Source organism: Panicum virgatum, chromosome 5K (assembly GCF_016808335.1).
Source record: "Panicum virgatum strain AP13 chromosome 5K, P.virgatum_v5, whole genome shotgun sequence".
NCBI lineage: Eukaryota > Viridiplantae > Streptophyta > Magnoliopsida > Poales > Poaceae > Panicum > Panicum virgatum.
This window is the reverse complement of record NC_053140.1, coordinates 16,090,602-16,111,777: the sequence shown is the minus strand read 5'-3', so window position 1 is coordinate 16,111,777 and position 21,176 is coordinate 16,090,602. Positions and strand designations below refer to the sequence as shown.

Here is a 21,176-nt window from a genome sequence, read left to right as displayed (position 1 = left end):
CCATCCGCCAACAGTCAACAGCGCAGCCACAACGGTCAGAAGCCATGTTAGTGCCGGCTGGGGAGCCCAGCCGGCACTAACTTGGCACAGGTAAATTAGTGCCGGCTGGTAGCTCTAGCCGGCACTAAATGTCGACACTTAGTGCCGGCTAAAACCACCAGCCGGCACTAACTTGCCCCATATATACCAGACACTCCTTCTTCCCCAGCCCGACCAATTCATTTGGCCGAGCTCTTCCTCTCTCCCATGGTGTGTCAGAGGGGAGGTGCTGCCCATTTTCCCTAAAATTTGTGAGGATTTTACACATCCAAGTGCAATAAAGGTTAGTAGTTTCTTCCACTCTTCTTTCACAGTCTTTATTCTTTGTTTCATGCTTTCTAAATAAAGAAAATAGTGATTTTAAGGTTGAGGAAAAATGAGCATAATTTTTCGATTTGTTCGTTAATTTGAGCAAAATAGAATCGATTTGTTACTTTTTAGAGAAGGTTTACTAGATAGTTTGACTATGACATATTTAGAGTAATTTTTTTGAATTATTTCACGGGGACATGTGTATATGTTATTATGCAAAATTTTAAGGATTTTAAGGATGAGGAAAAATGAGCATGATTTATCAATTTGTTCATTAATTTGAGTAAGGTAGAATTGATTTGTTGCTTTTTAGAGAAGGTTTACTATATAGTTTGACTATCACACATTTAGAATGATTTTTTCAAATTATTTCATGGTGACATGTGTATATGTTATTGTGCCAATTTATTTTGCTATTTAGTTTAGGTTTACTAGATAGGTGGCCTATGACACATTTACATTTTTTTTGAATTACTTCATAGTAACATGTTTTTAGGGATAATGAATGATTTTTTAATCTGTACATAAGTTCCACAAGAAATAAGTTTCGTCGATAGTTTGCATATTCTAGTTTCTTTGGATAATTTGTGTTGGATATTGAGACATTTATTTGTGTATGTTCTTTTAGCGACAATTATGCCAATTTGAAATATGTAGAATTGATTTTTATTTTTATATGATAATTAATTACAGATGGACCGGCAATGGATGCACGGAAGCCGGAGCACCTCGGCGTGGATTCAGGGTTTAGATTCTTTTCTCAAGGTGGCAATGGCAAATAGGTCACCAAAGGGTTTAATGTGTTGTCCATGCAGTGTTTGTGAAAATAAAAAGGAATTCCGAAAAAGAGATACTCTATGGAATCACCTGGCCTTGAATGGTTTCATGAGTAACTATAGTCTTTGGACCAAACACGGCGAAGTTGGAGTTATGATAGAAGATAATGAAGAAGATGACGATGGTGGTAACGATCTTCCAGATTGGGCATGGGTTCATGAAGCAGGTGGCTTTCAAGATGAACCAATGGACGAGAGTGAAGCAAATGTTGCATAAGAGGAGCCACCTAACGAGATAGGTCAGGCATTGCTTGATGCACAGAAAGACAATGAGACTGTGAAGGAGGCATTAAAGTTTGAGAAGATGTTGGAGGATCACAAAAGGTCATTGTTCCCTAGTTGCAAACCGGAGCAGAAGAAGTTGGGTACCACACTAGAGATGCTGAAATGGAAGGCAACTAATGGTGTCACCGATAAAGGATTTGGTGAGCAATTAAAGATTGTAAAGAACATGCTTTCTGAGGATAATGAACTGCCATCAACAACATACGAAGCTAAAAAGATGGTTTGCCCTCTTGGATTGGACGTGCAGAAGATTCACGCATGTCCTAACGACTGCATCCTGTATCGCGACGAATACGAGAACTTCGAAGCTTGTCTTGTTTGCAACGCATTGCGATATAAGATCAGGCGAGATGATCCAGGTGATGTTGATGGGCAACCGGTAAAGAAGAGAGTTCCCGCAAAGTTGGTGTGATACTTCCCTATAATACCACATCTGAAGCGCTTTTTCAAAAACAATGATAACACTAAGTTGATGCGGTGACACAAAGAAGACCGTAAGGAGGATGACATGATCAGACACCCAGCAGATGGGTCCCAGTGGAGAAACCTTAACCGAGAGTACCCTCAATTTGACAACGACCCAAGGAATATAAGATTTGCTCTAAGTGCGGATGGAATGAATCCGTATGGTGAGTTTGACAGCGCTCATAGTACATGGCTCGTGACCCTATGTATGTTCAACCTTCCTCCTTGGTTGTGCCTGAAGCGTAAGTTCATCCTGATGCCGGTGCTTATAGAAGGGCCAAAAGAACCTGGCAATGATATTGATGTGTTCCTGCAACCCTTGATGGATGATCTCTTACTGCTCTGGAAAGAAGAAGGTGTACATGTGTGGGATGAGTATAAACAGGAGTCTTTCAACCTCCGAGCTTTGCTTTTTGTATGCATCAATGATTGGCCTGCACTTGCAAAACTTTCGGGACAGTCGAACATGGGATACATGGCCTACACCCACTGTTATGATGAAACCGATAGCATTTATTTGAAACACTATAAGAAGTGCGTATACATGGGGCATCGTCGATTCCTTCTTACCGATCACCCCCTAAGAACCAAAGGGAAGCATTTCAAAGGACAGCCCGAAACTCGTCCTAAGTCTCTGTTCCGTAATGGAAAGCGTGTGTTCTCGATGATCAAGGATTTGAAGGTAGTATTTGGAAAGGGTCCCGGTAGCCAACCTATTCTGAAGGATGACCAGGGACATGTTCCAATGTAGAAGAAGAAGTCTATATTGTGGAACCTATCTTATTGGCAAGTCTTATAGGTTCGCAACACAATTGGTGTGATGCATCTGTCGAAGAATCTTTGCGTCAACCTACTAGGCTTTCTGGGAGTGTATGGTAAGTCAAAAGACACAATGGAAGCAAGGAGCGACATGTGGATGCTAGCTGGACGACAAGGCTTGCAACCCGAGAAGAGAGACAAAGGACGCCACTATTTAAAACCTGCCAGCTATAATCTGAGCAAAGAGGAGAAGGAAAGTATATTCGATTGCTTGAATAGTATCAAGGTCCCGTCTGGATACTCCTCAAATATACAAGGCATAATAAATGTGAAAGAGAAGAAAATCCAAAACTTGAAGTTCCATGACTGCCACGTTCTAATGACACAATTACTTCCAGTTATACTGAGGGGTGTTCTACCGGAGAATGTGAGATTGACAGTTGTAAAGCTTTGTGCGTTCATGAATGAAATTTCGCAGAAAGCAATGAATCCAAATAATCTAATAAAGCTGCAAAAAGATATTGTCAAATGTCTTGTCAGCTTCGAGATGGTCTTCCCACCTTTCTTCTTCAATATTATGACACACCTTCTAGTTCATATTGTGACAGAAATAACTATCCTGGGTCCTGTTTTTCTACACAATATGTTCTCTTTCGAGAGGTTCATGGCAGTATTGAAGAAATACGTGTGTAAATGTTATCGCCAGAAGGATGCATTGCTAATGACTATGGAACTGAGGAGGTCATTGAGTTTTGCGTTGACTATCTTCCTGATCTCAATCCGATTGGGCTCCCCGTGTCACACCATGAGGGGCGACTAAAGGGAAAAGGTACACTAGGAAAGAAATGTAATGTGAATATTTCTTGTAGTGAATTCGGCCAAGCAAATTTCACGGTTCTTCAAAATTCATCCAAGGTGGCTCTATATATTGATGTGCACATGAATATTATACAGTCTAAAAATCCACAGAAGAATCTTGCTTGGATTACACGCCAATATATAAAAACTTTTGACGGCTGGTTGAGACGAAAATTATTGGGCAACAACACAGTTGATCAAAAACTTCAATGGCTGGCTAGGGGACCATCAATCGCCATCTAGCAATACCAAGGGTACGAAATCAATGGGTATACATTTTACACGAGAGCTCAAGACAAAAAAAAGCACCAACCAAAACAGTGGTGTCCGTATGTGTATAGTAAACAATAATGGAGAAAAGAACAACTACTATGGTGTCATAGAGGAGATATGGGAACTTGAATATGGACCCATAGTTGTCCCTTTGTTTCGTTGCGAATGGGTGGCTGGAGGAGGCATAACGAAGGACCGGTATGGGATGACCATAGTTGACTTTAAAAAGATTGGATATAAAGATGAACCATTCGTTTTAACCAAGGATGTGACACAAGTGTTCTATGTGAAGGACATGTCGAGCAAACCGAAGAAGAAGTCGGATAAGACGCCTGAAGCAGACAAGGCTGGAAATGAGCCGAAACGGCATATAGTTCTTCCAGAAAAAAGAAAAGTTGTTGGAATTGAGGATATTTTGGACAATTCGGAAGATTATGACCAGATTGATGACCTTCCCCCATTCTCAGTTGACGTTGATTTTAGTATCCTCTTATCCAAAGAGGACACACCTTACCTACGTCGTGATCCCGCTCAAGGCACTTTCGTCAAAAGGAAGATTATCAAGGTTCTAGTAGATAATAATAATGAGTAGTAGTTTTATATAAGTTATATATTGTATTTTCTCATTCAGTGGTGTAATGTAACGCACCGCATCGTATTTATCTCAATTCTCGATACTATTTGTCTAATTAGGACACAACATCATCTTTAGATAATATTATATTTTTGTATGGCATAAATATTATTTACGTTCACTAATTTTGCATTACTAGAAGCATTGAAACATTAAATTACAAACAAATAATCAAGTAATTTGCGAATTGATTACATCATTGTATAGGCTACTATTGAAAAGTTTTTTGAATATTTTTGCATGGATGAAAATGAAATGTTTTCGATTTATTACAAATAACATAAACATATACACATATAAACCCTATAAGCTACCCATAATTGATAATGGTAGCATATTTGCTAATTTACTTCGATTACTATTGTTAGTGTGTAGATATAATTAACAATATGCTAACAAATTTAAGATATCAATTTTTGTTATATTATTCTAATTATTAAGCCTATTACAAATAAATTTTTGTGATATTATTGCAAATATTAAAAATTTAGGGTAAAATGGAATTGGCGCTGCCAAATTTCGGTTCCCGCCAGATGGTACAGGTTAGTGCCGGCTGGTATTCCGAGCCGGCACTAACTTGAGCACGTTCGTGTCGGCTAGTATTACCAGCCGGCACTAACCTGTCTAACCTGACGTCACGGGCGCACGTTAGTGCCGGCTGATAAGGCCAGCCGGCACTAACCTTGCCACTCTGCCCCCAAAAATAGAGATCCAGCCCCTTCTTCCCTCACTTCTTCGCCCTTCTTCAGATCGACGTGCATCGCTCGCGCCGCCGCCGCCCTCATCTCGTCCTCTACCGCGCCGGCGCCGGCGCCGGCGCCGTCCCCGGCCGCAGCCTCGTTGCCCCAACGCCCCGACCCCGACGCCGCCCCTACCCTACGCCGCCCTGCCCCGACGCGGACCTCATCGTCTCGCCCGTGTTGCCGCCGCCGTCCCCAGCCGCGTATGCGTCCCCGGCCGGCCCTCGCCCGCGTGCGCCGCCAGCCTTGTCTCGTCCTTTGCCGCGCCGCCAGTGCCGTACCTAGCCGCGGCCTCGTTGCCCCGACGCCACCCTGCCCCGACGCCACCCCGACCCGAAGCCTGCCTGCCCGGCCCGACGACGCCGCCGCCCTCGTCTCGTCCTCGCACACGCGCGCCGCCCCGGTCATCCCCCGCCTTCTCGGCCGGCCCCGCCGCCCGGACCTCGTCTTGCCCGCACCGCCGCCGCCGCCGTCCCCGGCCGCGCGTGGGCCGGCCCTCGCCCGCGTGCACCGCCGATCGAGCTCGTTCCCGGCGGCCGCCCCGACTCCGCGCACCCTGCCCCCGCCGTCCCGGCCGCCCCGCACGGCCCGACCTCGTCGGCTCCTCGCTCAAGTATATGTTACATATATGGCTTTGTGAGTTCACTCAAATTTAATTCATAATTTTGGTATATCTGGACTAGGAATTATGTGTAAAATTGCAATAATCACTGATAAACATTTAGTAATTCAGTCCATATGCTAAGACAATTCAGTTCCATATATTAATCACTAAATTTGCAAGCAGTTTTCATGCATATATGAAAATGAAATGATTATGCCCATTGAGTTCCATTGTTATATTACCTGCAGCAATGGAATGTACTCACATTCACATAGCACCAATGGATGGTATCTAAATTGGGAACTCTTGTTTCGAGGTTTTGAAATTAATCCAACTGCCATATGAAATCTGGCTTATTTCAACGTATCCAATTCAGTTCGGTTTCATATTGTTTGATATAATAAACTAGGCTATTTAATACCTTTTCCTATGACGCACCTACAATAATTTCGTGTTAGCAGGGAGGATAATTAACAACAGAATTAGACGCACGGTATTACAATGGTCCAAATCAAACTTATAGTGACCATTGTAATACCAGTGGGAGGATACAATTGTCAAGCATAGTCAGAGTGGGTCTTGTGGAATTCAGAAGGTGTTCTAACTATCAATTTATTTTGCATCACCTTCTGAATTATTGACTGTAAGTTTAGTGCTGTCCAAGTGATCCATAACTCTAGGACTACAATTACATCAATTCTCGGCTCCCTTTAATTCCTTGAAATAATCTTGTATCATGGAGCAACCTTACTTCTCCCTTGACACTACTTACAGTTCTGGCATGCACACGTCCTATATGTCAGAATGAAAAATAGTAATCCTTCAAATCAATCTGCATTGGTTGTATTATACTAAACAATTATCTCCATGAAGCCCCGGTGAAGTTCCTTTTGGCTGTATTATACTAAAACAAACAGATTTATCATGCTGCAAAAAAATGACTAATATGCCAAAGTTGAATAGCAAACCTTGAGAAATCTCCAATCCGAGAAACATGCTAGTAATGATTACAACCCTTTCCCATCCAGCGCTTCAAACAATTCAACGAGTGTCCTCGCTGCAATATGTTTTTGCGGATCTTATTTGAGAAGGTCTCAGTTAGGAAAGGCTCCATAATTTTCAATTGTATTCAGTGTAGGCCTTCTAGATACCTGCAGCAATGGAATGTACCTGGCTTCCATCTTTGTGTATACCAAAAAAATTAGGAGAATTGGTTCATTTCAATTACAAATGTTTACTATGGAAAATTATCATACTTTTTGTAATGCGTTGAGAGCAGGCACATTACAAATAGCATATGGCTACCCTTTAGTGATAATCTGGCTTCAGGCACATGTATTTATATGTTTGTTGCCATTCCCTTTGCTAAACATTAATTTCTCTATTGAATTGAACAAGTGATTCCTGAATTGTCATGGAAGCTATTTAGTTTTTTAAGGGCATTCTGAAGCTATTTGATTGATTATATGATGGGGAACATATCTGGTGCAAACTACAACTCCGTGAAAACCCGTGCAAATCACGGCAAAAAAGTCGTCTAAATTCACCAAAAAAATCACACATGTAGATGATATGATGATATACAGTTTTGTAAAATATTTTGTCCAAACTCGACTTCGTTTGTGAGATAAATTTCTAACAAATCATCTGGACAACTTTCTGGCTTGAAATTTGTTATTTTTATATTTCACAAACGAAGTCGAGTTTTGACAAGATATTTTACAAGATTGTGTATCATCATATCATCTATATTTATGATTTTTCGGTGAATTTAGACGACTTTTTTTGCTATGGTTTGCACGGGTTTTCACGAAGAGTGTGGTTTGCACTAGATATGTTCCCTATATGATGAAGCCCGCTGATTCGTGTTCAGGAGCTGTTGGTTCCATGCTTATGTGCAAATTGAACTAGTAGTAGAACATACTTAATATTTTTTATTGTTTCAGGTAGTGGAAATGGATCCTACGGACAACCAAGATGAGTTAATGCACGAGCTCATTCGTGGTAGCACTGGGTACATTGCTCCAGAGTTTGATGAGGACGAGAACGATGGCAGCCAATTTTTAAACTTGCATTATCATGGCTACGAGCAGTAAGATATTAGTGGGGAGGAAGAAGAAAACGTCGAGAAAGCCGAGGTATAAAAGTTTAGATATTCTTTCCGGCATCAGGATAAAAGTTTTGTCAATATATATGTGATTAGAATTTATTCATATTGCAGGCGGGGCGGGTTCTTATACTAGCCCGCAAACCCGCCCCGCAAAATTCTTGTTTGTGACACATGCGGCCCAGCTGCGAACTATTTGTGTTATGTTGCTAGCTTTGTTGATGATTTTAAGTTACCTAATATCATGATAATTTTTGATCTGGAACCCTTGTCCAAAGGGATATCTATCTTTGAATGTTTACTTAATTGTTCAACATTCAAAGATTTTATGATGTTTTTGAAACAATACGGACAAGTGAACCGTTGTGAAGAAAAAAAAAGCTAGCTAAACTTGCTTGCGGGTTATGCGGGTTACGCATACCTGCCGCGACGTCCACTAGTTGCTAGCAACCTGCTTGATTATTAATTTGCGGCAAGCGTTGTGGCCATGCGGCTGTCCGCAACCCGCCCCACCTGCAATTTGAGAATTTATATATATACGCGTGGACAACTTGTATTAATTTTTAGATATTCTTTCAGGCATCAGGATCGACGAAGCCTAAATGGAAACGTGGCTCCAAGAGGAAGATGGTAGGATGTACGACCATCACGGAGATCGACGAAGCAATCGGCGAGCCACTAGCCCCTGGTCAAATTAAGACAACATTTGTAAATCAATTGGGATATCTTGTTAGGGAAAGCGTCCCCATAAAGTATAAGGTTTGGAAGAGAAATAAAGTCTCTGATTGACCTGAAGATATCGTGCCAGATTCAGAGAAAGATTTGTTATGGAAAGAGGTGTCGTTGCACTTCAACTTTCCCCCAGGCAAAGCTGACAAAGTAAAGGGTTGGGCATTTAAGAAGATGGCAATTCAGTTCGGCTCGTTTAAGAAAAAAATTGGTGACAAACTTTGTCAACAAGGGCCTCACACCAGATTTTGATAAAGTCTGGAAGAAGCAACGAGAGTGGTGGAATGAATTCGTGAACTACAAGCATAGTGCTGACAGCATGGCAGCCTCGATTCAAGGCAAAATGAATGCTAGCAAAAAGATAAACTTCCATAGACTTGGGCATAGAGGTTATAAGGTTGTTGTTCTGAAATGGGAAAAGATGGAAAATAATTCAATTGCAAAAGGAATCGTACCGCATACCTTGAGTTGGCCCAAACGAGTAAGGTATTACTTCTATACTCATGGAGGCACACTAGACTCCGACAATGGAATGTTTGTGACTAGCGACGTACTAAGAGGGGCTGTCCAAAGACTCGACGACGCAATGAGGCGTACGGAAGAAGGAACCTTCCAGCCCAACAGAGAGAATGACGAGCTGACTTACACTCTTGGGAATGCGGAACACACTGGACAGACCCGAGGCGTGGGCGTAGTTCCATGGAAATATGGCTTTTCCGGAGATCTCGAAACCTACCAAAGCCGATGCAGAAGCAAGGCAGTAGTGGCAGAGAAGATCCGTAGCCTAGAAAACCGGATAAAGTCACTTGAGGCAACAGTTGGGCAACGATCGGATCAACCAGCTGGCAATGTGGAGATCAACCCCCCCCCCCTCTCAGCGTCGTAGCAGTGTTGCTTCCACGGAGCACCCTAATTTGGGTGCCGACAGTCCGAGTGACCCCATTGACGACAACATCGTTAGGACCCACTGTGAGCTTCTGGTTCTTTATGGGAAAAAGCTCAAAGTTTGTGCTGAGGGTTATACGGAAATCCAAGAAGAAGGCGGGACAATACATTGCTAGCCGATTCCTGAAGGATTCGCCAGAGTCTTTGTTGATCAAATTATTGAAGAACGCTGGGAAGACATAGACCTCCCGATCCCTATAGATCCTGAAGAAACAGAACTACAACATGATGTACACACATGGATTGCTTGGCCAAAGTGCAACATAAGATTGGTGCAAGCATCCACAGATTCCGCTCAGTGCTCAAGGCAAAGATCACCAACGCCAGCTGACAGGAATCCTAGTGTTGGTCCACCTTCTCCACCTCCTGCATGGTACCCCAGCATGGATCCGTCATCACCAGCCGCACAAAGCGAGCCCAGTCCGGCATCATCACTAGCCGCGCAACAGAATCAGAGTCAGCGACAGAGGGCATACACGGTACCTTCGGTCCAGCCATCTTATAAGCAGCAAAGAAAGAAGAAAGCGAAGGCTCCAGAAGAGGAAGTGGAAGAAGAATCGTTTCAAACCTTCTTGCTGAAGCGCAAGCTACAGAGGGAGGCTGCGAACAAGAAGCCAGAAATAGATCCGGTTACAAAGGCACACTTCATTAAAGATCCCACCAAGGAGAAAGAAAGGGAATCGGATTATGATTGGCAGATCAGAAAGTGCTAAAGCAACCTCAAGAATTGGCTGATTAATGCAACGTTCCCCAGCTCGGAGAGCAGTCCAAACAATCGATCCCTCCGTTGATAGTGCCGCGTGAAGAATGTCCCGATGAATCGAGAGATCCAGAGACCATGGCTGGGATGATATTGCTCACTGCTTTCATACTGCCTTTTCCATTGTTTCAGTTCACTGCATTTATACTCTGCATTTTTTTTTTACCTCAAGCAATTTAGTGCTGCAGCAGGAGTTGAAGTTTAGATTCATTTTGCATGATTCATCCAGGATACAAAATGATTGATGCTGATGATAATAGTGAGCTGAGATCGATGGTGTTTATCTAACAAATATTCAGATCCATGTGTTGATCTTGTAGAGTGCAAAAATGAGAGACAGTTCAGATGTGTTGTGCATATGATCCATTTGTTCATTTCTGAAACTTTATTTTCTGAACATGCTTCTCATATGACTTTGGCAGGAAATCTTTTTTAGGAGTGAGTTAATGTTCCTCTCAGCCAGACTTGTTGGAGTCTCTGTGATTTAAGTAGTATTTCACACTTTGTTATTTGAAATTACATAATATTTTGTGATTTATATTCTATGTAGATTAACAATTAGTTAATATGCAAATGCCAGCAGCTTTAAGTATGCATAATTTCTGTACAGTTATTCCCGGTACGCATGCATGGCTGAGTGGTATGCCAAACCAAATCACCCGCTCAAATCTAAAACAACCATACGTACATGTAGGTTCGACCCCAGGTGCCCCACGGGTCAGTGCGGTTTGTATAATGTGAGGTGCGGGTTGATCTGTGACCCACTTCCTACTCTGACGGGGCAAAGGGGCAACGACAAGGGCGCTCCGACCCGCACCTCTTGCAGGTTGATGGGCGTCTAGCCGTGAATTTTCAGACCGAGTGAATTTTCAGACCGAGCGCCACCCACGCGACCTGGTGCGGGAGACTTCGGGAAGGTGGATTCCGACGGACGGGTGGTGTGGTGGCGTTTGCCTAAGTCGTGCAAAGTGGGTGGCGGCTACGTGTTTTCTACGCTACGCGGGAAGCCGGGAATGCAACCGCCGGCGGGGAATCATCCGCGGGTGCGCCGCTCCTGGCTGCGTGCGTGACTTTTCGGTTTATCGCTTGTTTAGTACTTTCAAAATTTCAAAACTTTATAAGATTTTTCATCACATCGAATCTTTAAACACATGCATAAAATATTAAATATAACTAAACAAAATAACTAATTACACAACTTGCCTATAATTTACGAAATGAATCTTTTGAACCTAGTTAACCCATAGCGGGACAATAATTATCAAATACAAACGAAAGTACTATAGTGTTTTACATCCAAAACTTTATGCATCTAAACAAGGGCTTAATCTCGAGCGAACGAGTGTGATCGGCAGAAAAAGTGTCTTAGAAAAACTGCCACAACATTTTCTTAGAAAAAGTCCGGTTTACACACTCGAACTATTGCAAAAATTCGATTTTGAACCTTCAACTATGAAACCAGATATTAGAGGCCATCCAATTGTTCAAACCAGATAAGGGCTCAATTGCTTGGAGAGGCCCTACAAAATGCCCGCGGCAAGAAAAAGTTTGTACTTGGTGAACCTTTGATATGACCAGAGTTACTACCATTCCTACCAACGAGAATGGCCGAGTTACACAAATGGTTTGCTGTGCAATCTAGAGCTAATGAATTAGAGATGTTCCCGGCTCGGATTAAAGATGAGCATTTCTGGCGGGGGCAGATGTATATGTCGAGTTTGAAGCACTTTACGATTTATACCATCAAGATGCCATTCACAAGTCCCTCATCAGTGTATGGTGCATGTAAGTATTGTCTCTCATTTCATTATTTTAGCCTTGTATGTTGACTGATCCCCGCTTTTCTTGTGTCTCGTAGGTCAAAAATTCAAATTTGCCGAAAGAAGAACTTCCATAACATCGGGTTCTTGGACCCCGATGTTATACATGAGCAATCGGTAGCGCAAAAGCCTGAAGACATAGTCAATGTTATATACAGAGTGTTGCGTAAGAATAGCATGTGTCCCTTCATTCTCTTGTCATACAATCATAAGTGAGTCGTTTAGTCTCTTTTTTTTCAATCCCTTCGTATTAATAATACTATTTAGTAACTATTATATATAATCAACATTAATTGGTTATGCGTATGTATATGCATAGCTTTCATTGGATATTGCTTTGTATTCGGATTGAGGATCACAAGGTCTTGGTGTACGACTCGTTAAGGCAAGATAAATCAAAGTACCAAGATCTCATCGAGGTGATAAATACTGCATGGAGTTGCTACCTCCGCAAACACATAGGCATGAAAGGTGAAATCGAGCCTCTTCGTTGGGTGACTGATTTTCCGGTATGAATATATTCTCACTACTAGTGTCATTCGTAATAAACATCAGGAAAATTCTATATCGTAACCCATATTTGCTCATAGTGTTGGAGACAGGAGCAAGGAAACAACTTATGTGGATACTACGTATGCGAGTGGATCAACAACTTTGCTAGTGAAAAAGGGCAAATGACATTTGAGGCACTCAATGTACTTGACCACAATCATATCTGCTCATTATTTTAATTTATTATTTTTTATTCTCAAGTTTTTATCTGAAAATGTGACAGCGTTGGTGGATGAAAGAAGAAGTCATTGAAATGGCTCGGATCAGGGCAATTCAAGAAGCTATGTGCGGATTCCTCCTCGATGAAGTCATAAATCCTAAGGGCGAATTTCATGGCGATCTCTGTACAAACATCGCCAAAGAAGATCCGACGACGAGGAAGCTGATACGTTATTATAATTGATGCTTAATAATTTGTAATATCTCAAGTACTTTTGAACTCCTAAGTGTTCCATATATGACAAATATATATATGTAATATTAGTGTGATATGCTGTCCTAATATTACTGTGCAATGCAAAGAGTACGAGTACGTAGTCACATATGGTACAAATACGCATAGCAATACGTATAAAAACAAAAAAAGAAAAGAAACATAAAAAAGAAAAAAATATTTAGTGCCGGCCCGAATTACCAGCCGGCACTAACCTTGCTGCCAGGCGCCGGGCGGGGTCGGGCACGTTAGTGCCGGCTGGTAATTCGGGCCGGCACTAACATGCACACGTTAGTGCCGGTGAGAGTAGCCGGCACTAACGTTTGTTCACGTTAGTGCCGGCCATTTAGTGCCGGCCACAGGGACCGGCACTAAGCCGTCCTGTGACCGGCACTGATGTGGCTTTCTCAAGCAGTGTAAGCATCGTGGATGTAAATGTGTGCAACAATATAAAATTGTAGGATTCACAAAAGAGAGAGATATGCTTCGACCTACCACATATTTTCTCCAAAAAAATATAATTTATTTTGGAAATTAGCAAATATCTTTCAAAATACAATTTTGACCAATAATTTTTGTTATAAAATATTGAAAAAGTAAATTTTGAAACTAAACTGCGAGACAAATCTACTCGCATATTTTCAAATATCAACTTAAAGTATAAAAAGTTTTACAAACAGAGTTCGGAATGGTTAACTTAGATAACCCCAGATGTCTTTTAAAAAAGTTGACAGGAGTCAGAAGTCAGTAATGTAGCAAGTGGAGCAAATATTGCTAATAATAACTATCATATTAAGATCCGCACTTGATTGCGTTGCAGAAAAGATATTCATTTTCTTACTTTATTTAATTATGTTGTATTTGAGAAGAACATCCTTTGGCATGCTCTGCAAGAAAAAGGTCCATTTGCATGCTAATAGTAGATAACCTATTAACCTCATCGTACCGTGGCAAGGAAGACTGAAACCTTTCATCACTAAGTGGATTGTTCATATTCAACTTGAGAAACTTGGGTCATTGGGTGAAACTCGATGTACCTCAAAAGAACCCTGAATGCCCATTGGATTTTCGCACAAGTGTCTCAAAAACCAAACAATAATTTTACCGGGAACAGCACAATTCCCACATGGTTCCTGTAAAATTTCAGCGTTGCACACAAGACCAGGATGTCCGCAGCAACGGATACCATACAGTATTCTTCGTCACCACCCCTGTGCCTCCCTGCTGCTCGCCTTCACGAGCCTGCGGCAACGGCCCTGTTTGGATGGCCTTGTTTGGATGCGCGCTAGGATTCTAGCGCTAGTGAATAGTGCCACTTTGACCGTTAATTACGGTGTCAAACAAAGCCAGTTTACAAAACCAACTTCAGAACCCCTGCGCTAATGACCTTGAAGAATCTAATGAGGTCTTTGACCGCGCGATTAGAGGATGGTTACTGTAGCATCACTGTAGCAAATCATCAATTAATTACCGTCATTAGATTCGTCGCGAAAAGTTACACCCATCCCTAAAAAGGTTTTGCAAATAGACTTCATTTAGTGCTTCATGCATGCGAGATTCTTTTTTCGGGAATTGTGCGCGCTAGAATTATAGCATTGCCAAACAAGGCCGATGTGCTAGGAAACTAGCACGCACGCAATCTAAAAAAAGAATCTCGCATGCATGAAGCACTAAATGAAGTCTATTTGCAAAACCTTTTCAGGGATGGGTGTAACTTTTCGCGACGAATCTAATGGCGGTAATTAATCGATGATTTGCTACAGTGATGCTACAGTAACCATCCTCTAATCGCGCGTCAAAGACCTCGTTAGATTCTTCAAGGTCACTAGCGCAGGGGTTCTGAAGTTGGTTTTATAAACTGACTTTGTTTGACACCGTAATTAGTGGTCAAAGTTTACTGTTCCTAGCACCTGAACCGAACCAAACAAGGCCAACGGATACCCACCAGACATAGCCAGCACTACGCTCCCTTTCCCAAGGCCTGCTGCTCTGTATGCCCAGGTCAACTCTTGCTCAGTTCTTTGCTCGGTTCTATAACCATCCAGTGTAGCCTGCTGCGCACTCGGGCAGTTCATCTCTGCATCGATCGACGTTTATAAATTGCAAGTCTTCATCATCTTCTTTACCTCTCCATTTAGGGGCACATCAACCGAGCACCGCCGCCGTCGCAGGACCGAGATCCTGACGCAAAACTCACAGCGCCTGCTGCCGGAGATGACGAACAGAGGCGGCGGCGCCGGTGTTCCTCTGCTGGCCGCTCTTCTCGTTCTGCTGTCGTGGGCCGTCGTCTCCTCCGTCTCCGTCGCGCCGCCGGAGGCGCGCCTGCAAGTCGGGTACTACAGCCGCACGTGTCCGCGGGCGGAGGACCTCGTCCGCAACGTCGTCCTCGCCGCCATCCGCCGTGACCCCGGCAATGGCCCCGGCCTCGTGCGCCTCTTCTTCCACGACTGCTTCGTCAGGGTAAGCTGCTGCTGCTGCTAGCATCTGCTCAAAGGCAGCCGATGAAGCTCTTATGCACTTGGGAGTGCATGCAGGGGCAGTGGCGGATGTACACCCCGAGCCACTCGTGCCATGGCCCGGGGTTCGGCCCAAAAAATTGCTGAAGAAGCTCAAAAAATTGCTGAAAAAGAATTAATATACTATTTCGCGATGACACTTGTTGTATGTTTTCTATCTTTCCATTATGTTCTCGGGTATCTTTTGAACTTCTATTATGTTCTCGTGTATCTTTTGAACTATGAGTTTGTCGACATCTGGTTTTTATCACAACTATATTTAAAACTCGGCCCGGAGTTTAACTCAATCTTGGTTCCGGCACTGTGCAGGGGTGCGACGCGTCCGTGCTGCTGGACACGGCGCCTGGCAGCAACGCGACGTCGGTGGAGAAGGCGTCGCAGGCCAACTTCCCCAGCCTCCGCGGGTTCGCCGTCGTCAGCCGCGCGAAGCGCGTGCTGGAGCGGCGGTGCCGGCGGACCGTCTCCTGCGCCGACATCCTCGCCTTCGCCGCGCGCGACGCGTGCCGCACCATGGGCGGGGTCGACTTCGCCGTGCCGGCGGGGCGCCGCGACGGCCGCGCCTCCAACGCGTCCGAGGTGCTCCGCAACCTGCCGGCGCCCTTCGCCGACGCCGCGACGCTCGTCGGCGCCTTCGCCGCCAAGAACCTCACCGCCGAAGACATGGTCGCGCTCTCCGGTGCGCACTCCTTCGGCCGCTCCCACTGCTCCGCCTTCTCCTTCCGGCTCTATCCGCAGATCGCGGCGGACCTGAACGCCACCTACGGCCGGCACCTCCGCAGGCGGTGCCCCGCGGCGACCGGCCGCCGGGACCGGGTGGTGGACCTCGACCCCCGGACGGAGCTCCTGCTGGACAACCAGTACTACAGGAACGTGCAGACGCGGGAGGTGCTCTTCACGTCGGACGTCACGCTGCTCAGCCGGAACGACACGGCGGCGCTCGTCGACCTCTACGCGCGCAACCGGACGCTGTGGAAGTCGCGCTTCGCGGCGGCCATGGTGAAGATGGGCCACCTCGACGTGCTCACCGGCAGCCAGGGGGAGATCAGGAAGTTTTGCAACAGAGTAAACTAGCAAGTTTCGATAGTTTCAGTCGCTGCCCAACAAGCTGAGTTGGCAAAAAAAAGAAAAGAAGTTAGATATTGGACGCATGACGCTCGATTCATTTTCCTTTTCTTTTTGAGTTCGGAAAGATTCATTGTGCTAGTTCTGAAGAAATATTCATTACCTATGTTGTGATGGATTGGTTGATTTTGTAATTGTGTAAGACGGCAAATATATACTGTTACTATGAGGTTTAGTTTACTGAAATGTTTAGTTTCGAGATGATGTTGCACACAAAATGAGGTAAACCAACAAATATATTAGCTAGCTAATTAACTGAGCATTCAAAAGCAAATACTACATTGCATCTGGATTCATCGTGATTTACTTGTAGTAGGGTTAACAGCTAGGCCACTCCAGGTTTTTTTTTTGAGCTCCTAAGAGGCGCTCCACCAATTTTGGGAGCAGGTGGAGTTGGAGATAATTAGCCATCTACCATTACCATTGGTTACACACCTTTTCCATACTGCTTCACAAAAAATAGAAAAAGTCAACAGTCCCAACCCCACATAGCAGTGATCCCCACTGCCGCAGGAGTGCTGCCACCACCCCTGGGCTCGCCGCCGACCCTGTCGAGGCTCACCGCCGCCGCAGGCTCGCGGCCGCCGAGGCTCGCCCGCCACTGCCTGCACACCAGAAGAGATGGAGTGACGTAGAAGATAACCTGACAAGCAGGATCCGCATAGAAGTGGGGAAGTTTAGATGGACCAATCTGGGCCGCTAGTTGCACAACGGGCTAGTGGGGCGGAAGAAAGTGGGCATCTGAAATCTGTGGAGTGTGGCTCTTCCAACCATGGAGTAAATTGTTGGAGTGAAGTTTAAAGATGCAGTGAAGTCTGTGGTGCGAGCTGTTTTTTTTTTTAAGATTGAGCTCTTCCAAACAGCCCATAACTCTTACTATTATGCTATCTTTACTGGAATTGGATCCTCTGTTACTGTGTTGCTAAGACTCGAGTCGAGCCCGTTTGGCCTCGGCTGGCTCAGCCTCTCGAGCACCACATCGAGACCGATCCACCACAACCACTGAACCACCGACAGCTACAGAGGCGCAACAGGAGTTCACTTTTTTACGGAAAACAGGAGTTGACTTTGGTAGGGACGGCACGTGACTAGTACGTGATCAGGCACCAACGTTTCAACGGCCAATTGCGCAACGTTCTTGTTCGGCATCGTTTCCAAGTAGACGAGATGAACATGTCCCACTGTTTTTCCTTCATGAATCCTTCACAGCGTTGTCAGTTGTGTCGGATCTCTACTCTCCAGTCCATTTCTCGTGGCTTCTCTCTGATTACCACGAATTGTTCGTTTCTGAATTGGACATGTCGAGATCTCACGCGTGGCGCGACCGCGAGTGCCATGGCAGCCCGCACCCAACGTTCCAAATAAAACAATTCATGCAACAACGTGGTCCGACGCGATTACCTAGATTTCTCGTCTAGTTTACGAGCCTGATCCTCTTGGGAAGTGACACTGACAGATCGATTGGTTGAATACTCGTGGCTGAGAGTTTGTTTCTGGAAGCCTGACAGAGGAAGAGTTTATTTGCTTTGCTGTAAGAAGGTTCCGGTCAGTAGTAAGCAAAGTTGACACAACTAACACTACCCCTTTTATTTTTTATATAGGATGTATTAAGATTTGACAGTGTCAAATCGTGTAAGTTTATGTATAAAAGTTGTAACAACAAGTTTTTAATATACAGGAAAACTATATGATGCTCGAGCATTTTCAAGCCTCCCCACACTCGAATTTGTAGCAAATGAGGAGACACCGACCTACCTGGTCTTCCTCAATCCCGGCAACCTTCTTCTCCACCTCCGGCGAGGTTAGAGTTCGGAGTTGGGGTTTGGACTCCGGCAATCTCCATTGCCGAGCTTAGAAGGAAGGTTGGGGGTGGCAGGCTGGCCCGGCGGTGGTGGCAGGCGCGGGGGCGGGGGCGGTGAGGCCGGCGGCGATGGCGCCGCCGGCCAAGGTGGTGGAGGAGGGCGGTTCGGTCAGGCCGGGGCGGGGGCGACGACGGCCCCGGCGGCGCGGTGGCGGCGGTTGTTCGGGGGTGCGGGGCTCCGGCGAGACCCTCCCGCGCCCACGGTTAGCGAGGCGGGGCGGCGGAGAGGGCGTGGGCATGCAGAAGAAGATGGGTTGAGGAAGAAAACTGGATGACTCAAGGTTGAAGATGAACAGGGATCGTTAGATCTTGATCCAATAGCCTAAAATTCGGGTGTAAGGAAGGAGAAAAATACCCAGGTATACTATAGACAACCTTTTTTTATAACATACATTTGTATGTATTGGTCGTTTGTTAAAACTCCATAAATAAATTTAGAGCCCACATATCATTAAAATTTTGATCTTTGCTCCGTCTTGTTTCTTTGGATGATATGGAGAGGGACACGTGTCAACGTTAAGTTGAATGATGTGGAGGAGTGACGGAAGGGATTTCTTTGGATTTGAAGCTTTGATTATATTTTTCTCTCAAACCATAAATATATTTTGTATTCCATTTGCATAATCGTATTACTTAGAATTTATGCAAAAAAATAAGATCAAATATAGATATTTTTTCAAAAATCAATATTTGAAGTGTACTAATTCAAAATTTTGATGTACATGTTCAACATCTTTGATACACTGCCTCAATATTTTAATGTAAAATGTTGAATTGGATTATTAGAAATGTTAAAGTAAGTTTTAATAAATGTTGAATCTAATATTTAAAAATGTTGATTATACCAATTTAATATTTTAAATATACTATACACAAAACATATAGCATCATAATATATTACTAGTATTAGTGTAAAACAAGAATATAAAAGATGACATACTGCTTTGGCCAATCCTAACCCAAGACACTATACTAGTAGTTTCTATACTTGCCATGTCATATAAACGCTACTCATAAAAAAGTATATTTCCAATGGATGGTTTCTTCAAAATAAACTATTATCCATCATATCTCTTCTCTCTCTTTAATCCCTCCTATCCTCTTTTTTGTCTTGATTTTCGCGTAGACATGGTTTCTTATATGAGACTCGATTTTTTCGTATTTTTTCTCTCCTCATTAACTCTCCTACCACCTCAGTTTTTTGCTTACATGGAAACTTATTTAATGCTATGAAAAATCACCTAAGTTGGAGGGTTGGAACGGCTCTTAACAACCTTGCCATCTGCGGCCGTTTCTTTTTTCTTTTTTCTTTTTGGCTGCTCACGTGTTAAAAATGAGCAGGTTGGCCTGCAGCTGCTGTTATTGTGGGAAAGTTGTTGCTTGCTGGTGATTTCCACGTGTAAAATATTAGCAAGCCGGCGACGGTGCCCAACGGGCCGTGGTAGGCCATGATTTATTCACCTTCCGGAATATGGAATATAGATAAGAATAATCCCTGGCGCGTTTGATCATTCAGCTTATGCAAAAAAAATATTATAAACATGCAAAAGTATAAGCCATGTTTAATGTTGAAACCAGACAAAATGAAATTTAATCAATTTGTTTGAACATGATAAATAGTAAAAACTCATCTAAAAAGTTAACGATGGCAACCATTTAGAAACGGAAGGAGTATTTGGTGAAGCACCGAAGGGGCGACCAGAGGGGGGTGAATGGGAGCCAAATAAAAAATTTCACCACCGAAAGCGATTTGGTCGAGTCCCAAGTGTACACCCAAACCCTCGAGTCCTAGGTGACGTGTGGAGTAGCTATGGAGGAGTTACACCAACACTAAACACCCCTAGGAACAAAGCGTGAACAAGTGCGGAAGCATACGCGAAGAAACAGTGCAAGACACAGCACGATATACCTCACCGGTTGATCCGACACACAGATTTGAACAGCGTCGGTTCAACCGATGAACAGAGCCGGCAGCAGTGAGAAGCGAGCACCGGTTGATCCAACGTGGAGATTGACACGGCGTCGGTTCAACCGGTGTTAGCACACACCGGATGATCCGGCAAAATCAAATTCAATCACCGGTGTAGTTGTCCAGATGGACTGCAAAATGACTCAGTGGTCACCGGTTAAACCGACGTGCATAGAGAGCACATCGTCGGTTTAACCGACGTGCAGAATAGCACAAATCACAAAACCACTCACCGGTTAAACCGATGAGCGACAAAAGGAACTCGTCGGTGCAACGGCTCAACAATAAAACCATAACGCATGAGAATCCTACTCACCGGTTGATCCGACGTGGGTACTTTCAAAAACGTCGGTTCATCCGGTGATAGGAAAAACTCTGCCCGTGCCCAGAAATGATTTTTCAAACCGCGCCTCGCCCAAAAACTCGATGATCGAGGGATCAAAGCAAGTCCAGATCTCACCAAAATTCGTAGGCACGATCACAAAAGACTTGTGAACATGACCACGGAAGGAATCGACGAATCACTCCATGGTTTGGGAGGAATCGAAGAAATTCCG

At 44.1% G+C, this 21,176-nt stretch overlaps 1 protein-coding gene across 1 annotated transcript; it reads left to right on the top strand.

Moving 5' to 3' along the window:
• The first annotated feature begins 15,117 nt into the window (after nucleotides 1-15,117).
• On the top strand, nucleotides 15,118-16,895 carry LOC120710564 (peroxidase 1-like). The gene is made up of 2 exons (XM_039996212.1): nucleotides 15,118-15,611; nucleotides 15,977-16,895. The coding sequence occupies exons 1-2, from the start codon at nucleotides 15,366-15,368 to the stop codon at nucleotides 16,736-16,738; spliced, it is 1,008 nt and encodes a 335-aa protein (XP_039852146.1). The 5' UTR covers nucleotides 15,118-15,365; the 3' UTR covers nucleotides 16,739-16,895.
• Nucleotides 16,896-21,176: the final 4,281 nt, after the last annotated feature.

Bases quoted from the DNA above. Each gene is read 5' to 3' on its own strand.
- LOC120710564 (XM_039996212.1), top strand. From the start codon at position 15,366: ATGACGAACAGAGGCGGCGGCGCCGGTGTTCCTCTGCTGGCCGCTCTT. The intron at 15,612-15,976 runs GTAAGCTGCTGC...GGCACTGTGCAG, and splicing joins TCCACGACTGCTTCGTCAGG to GGGTGCGACGCGTCCGTGCT.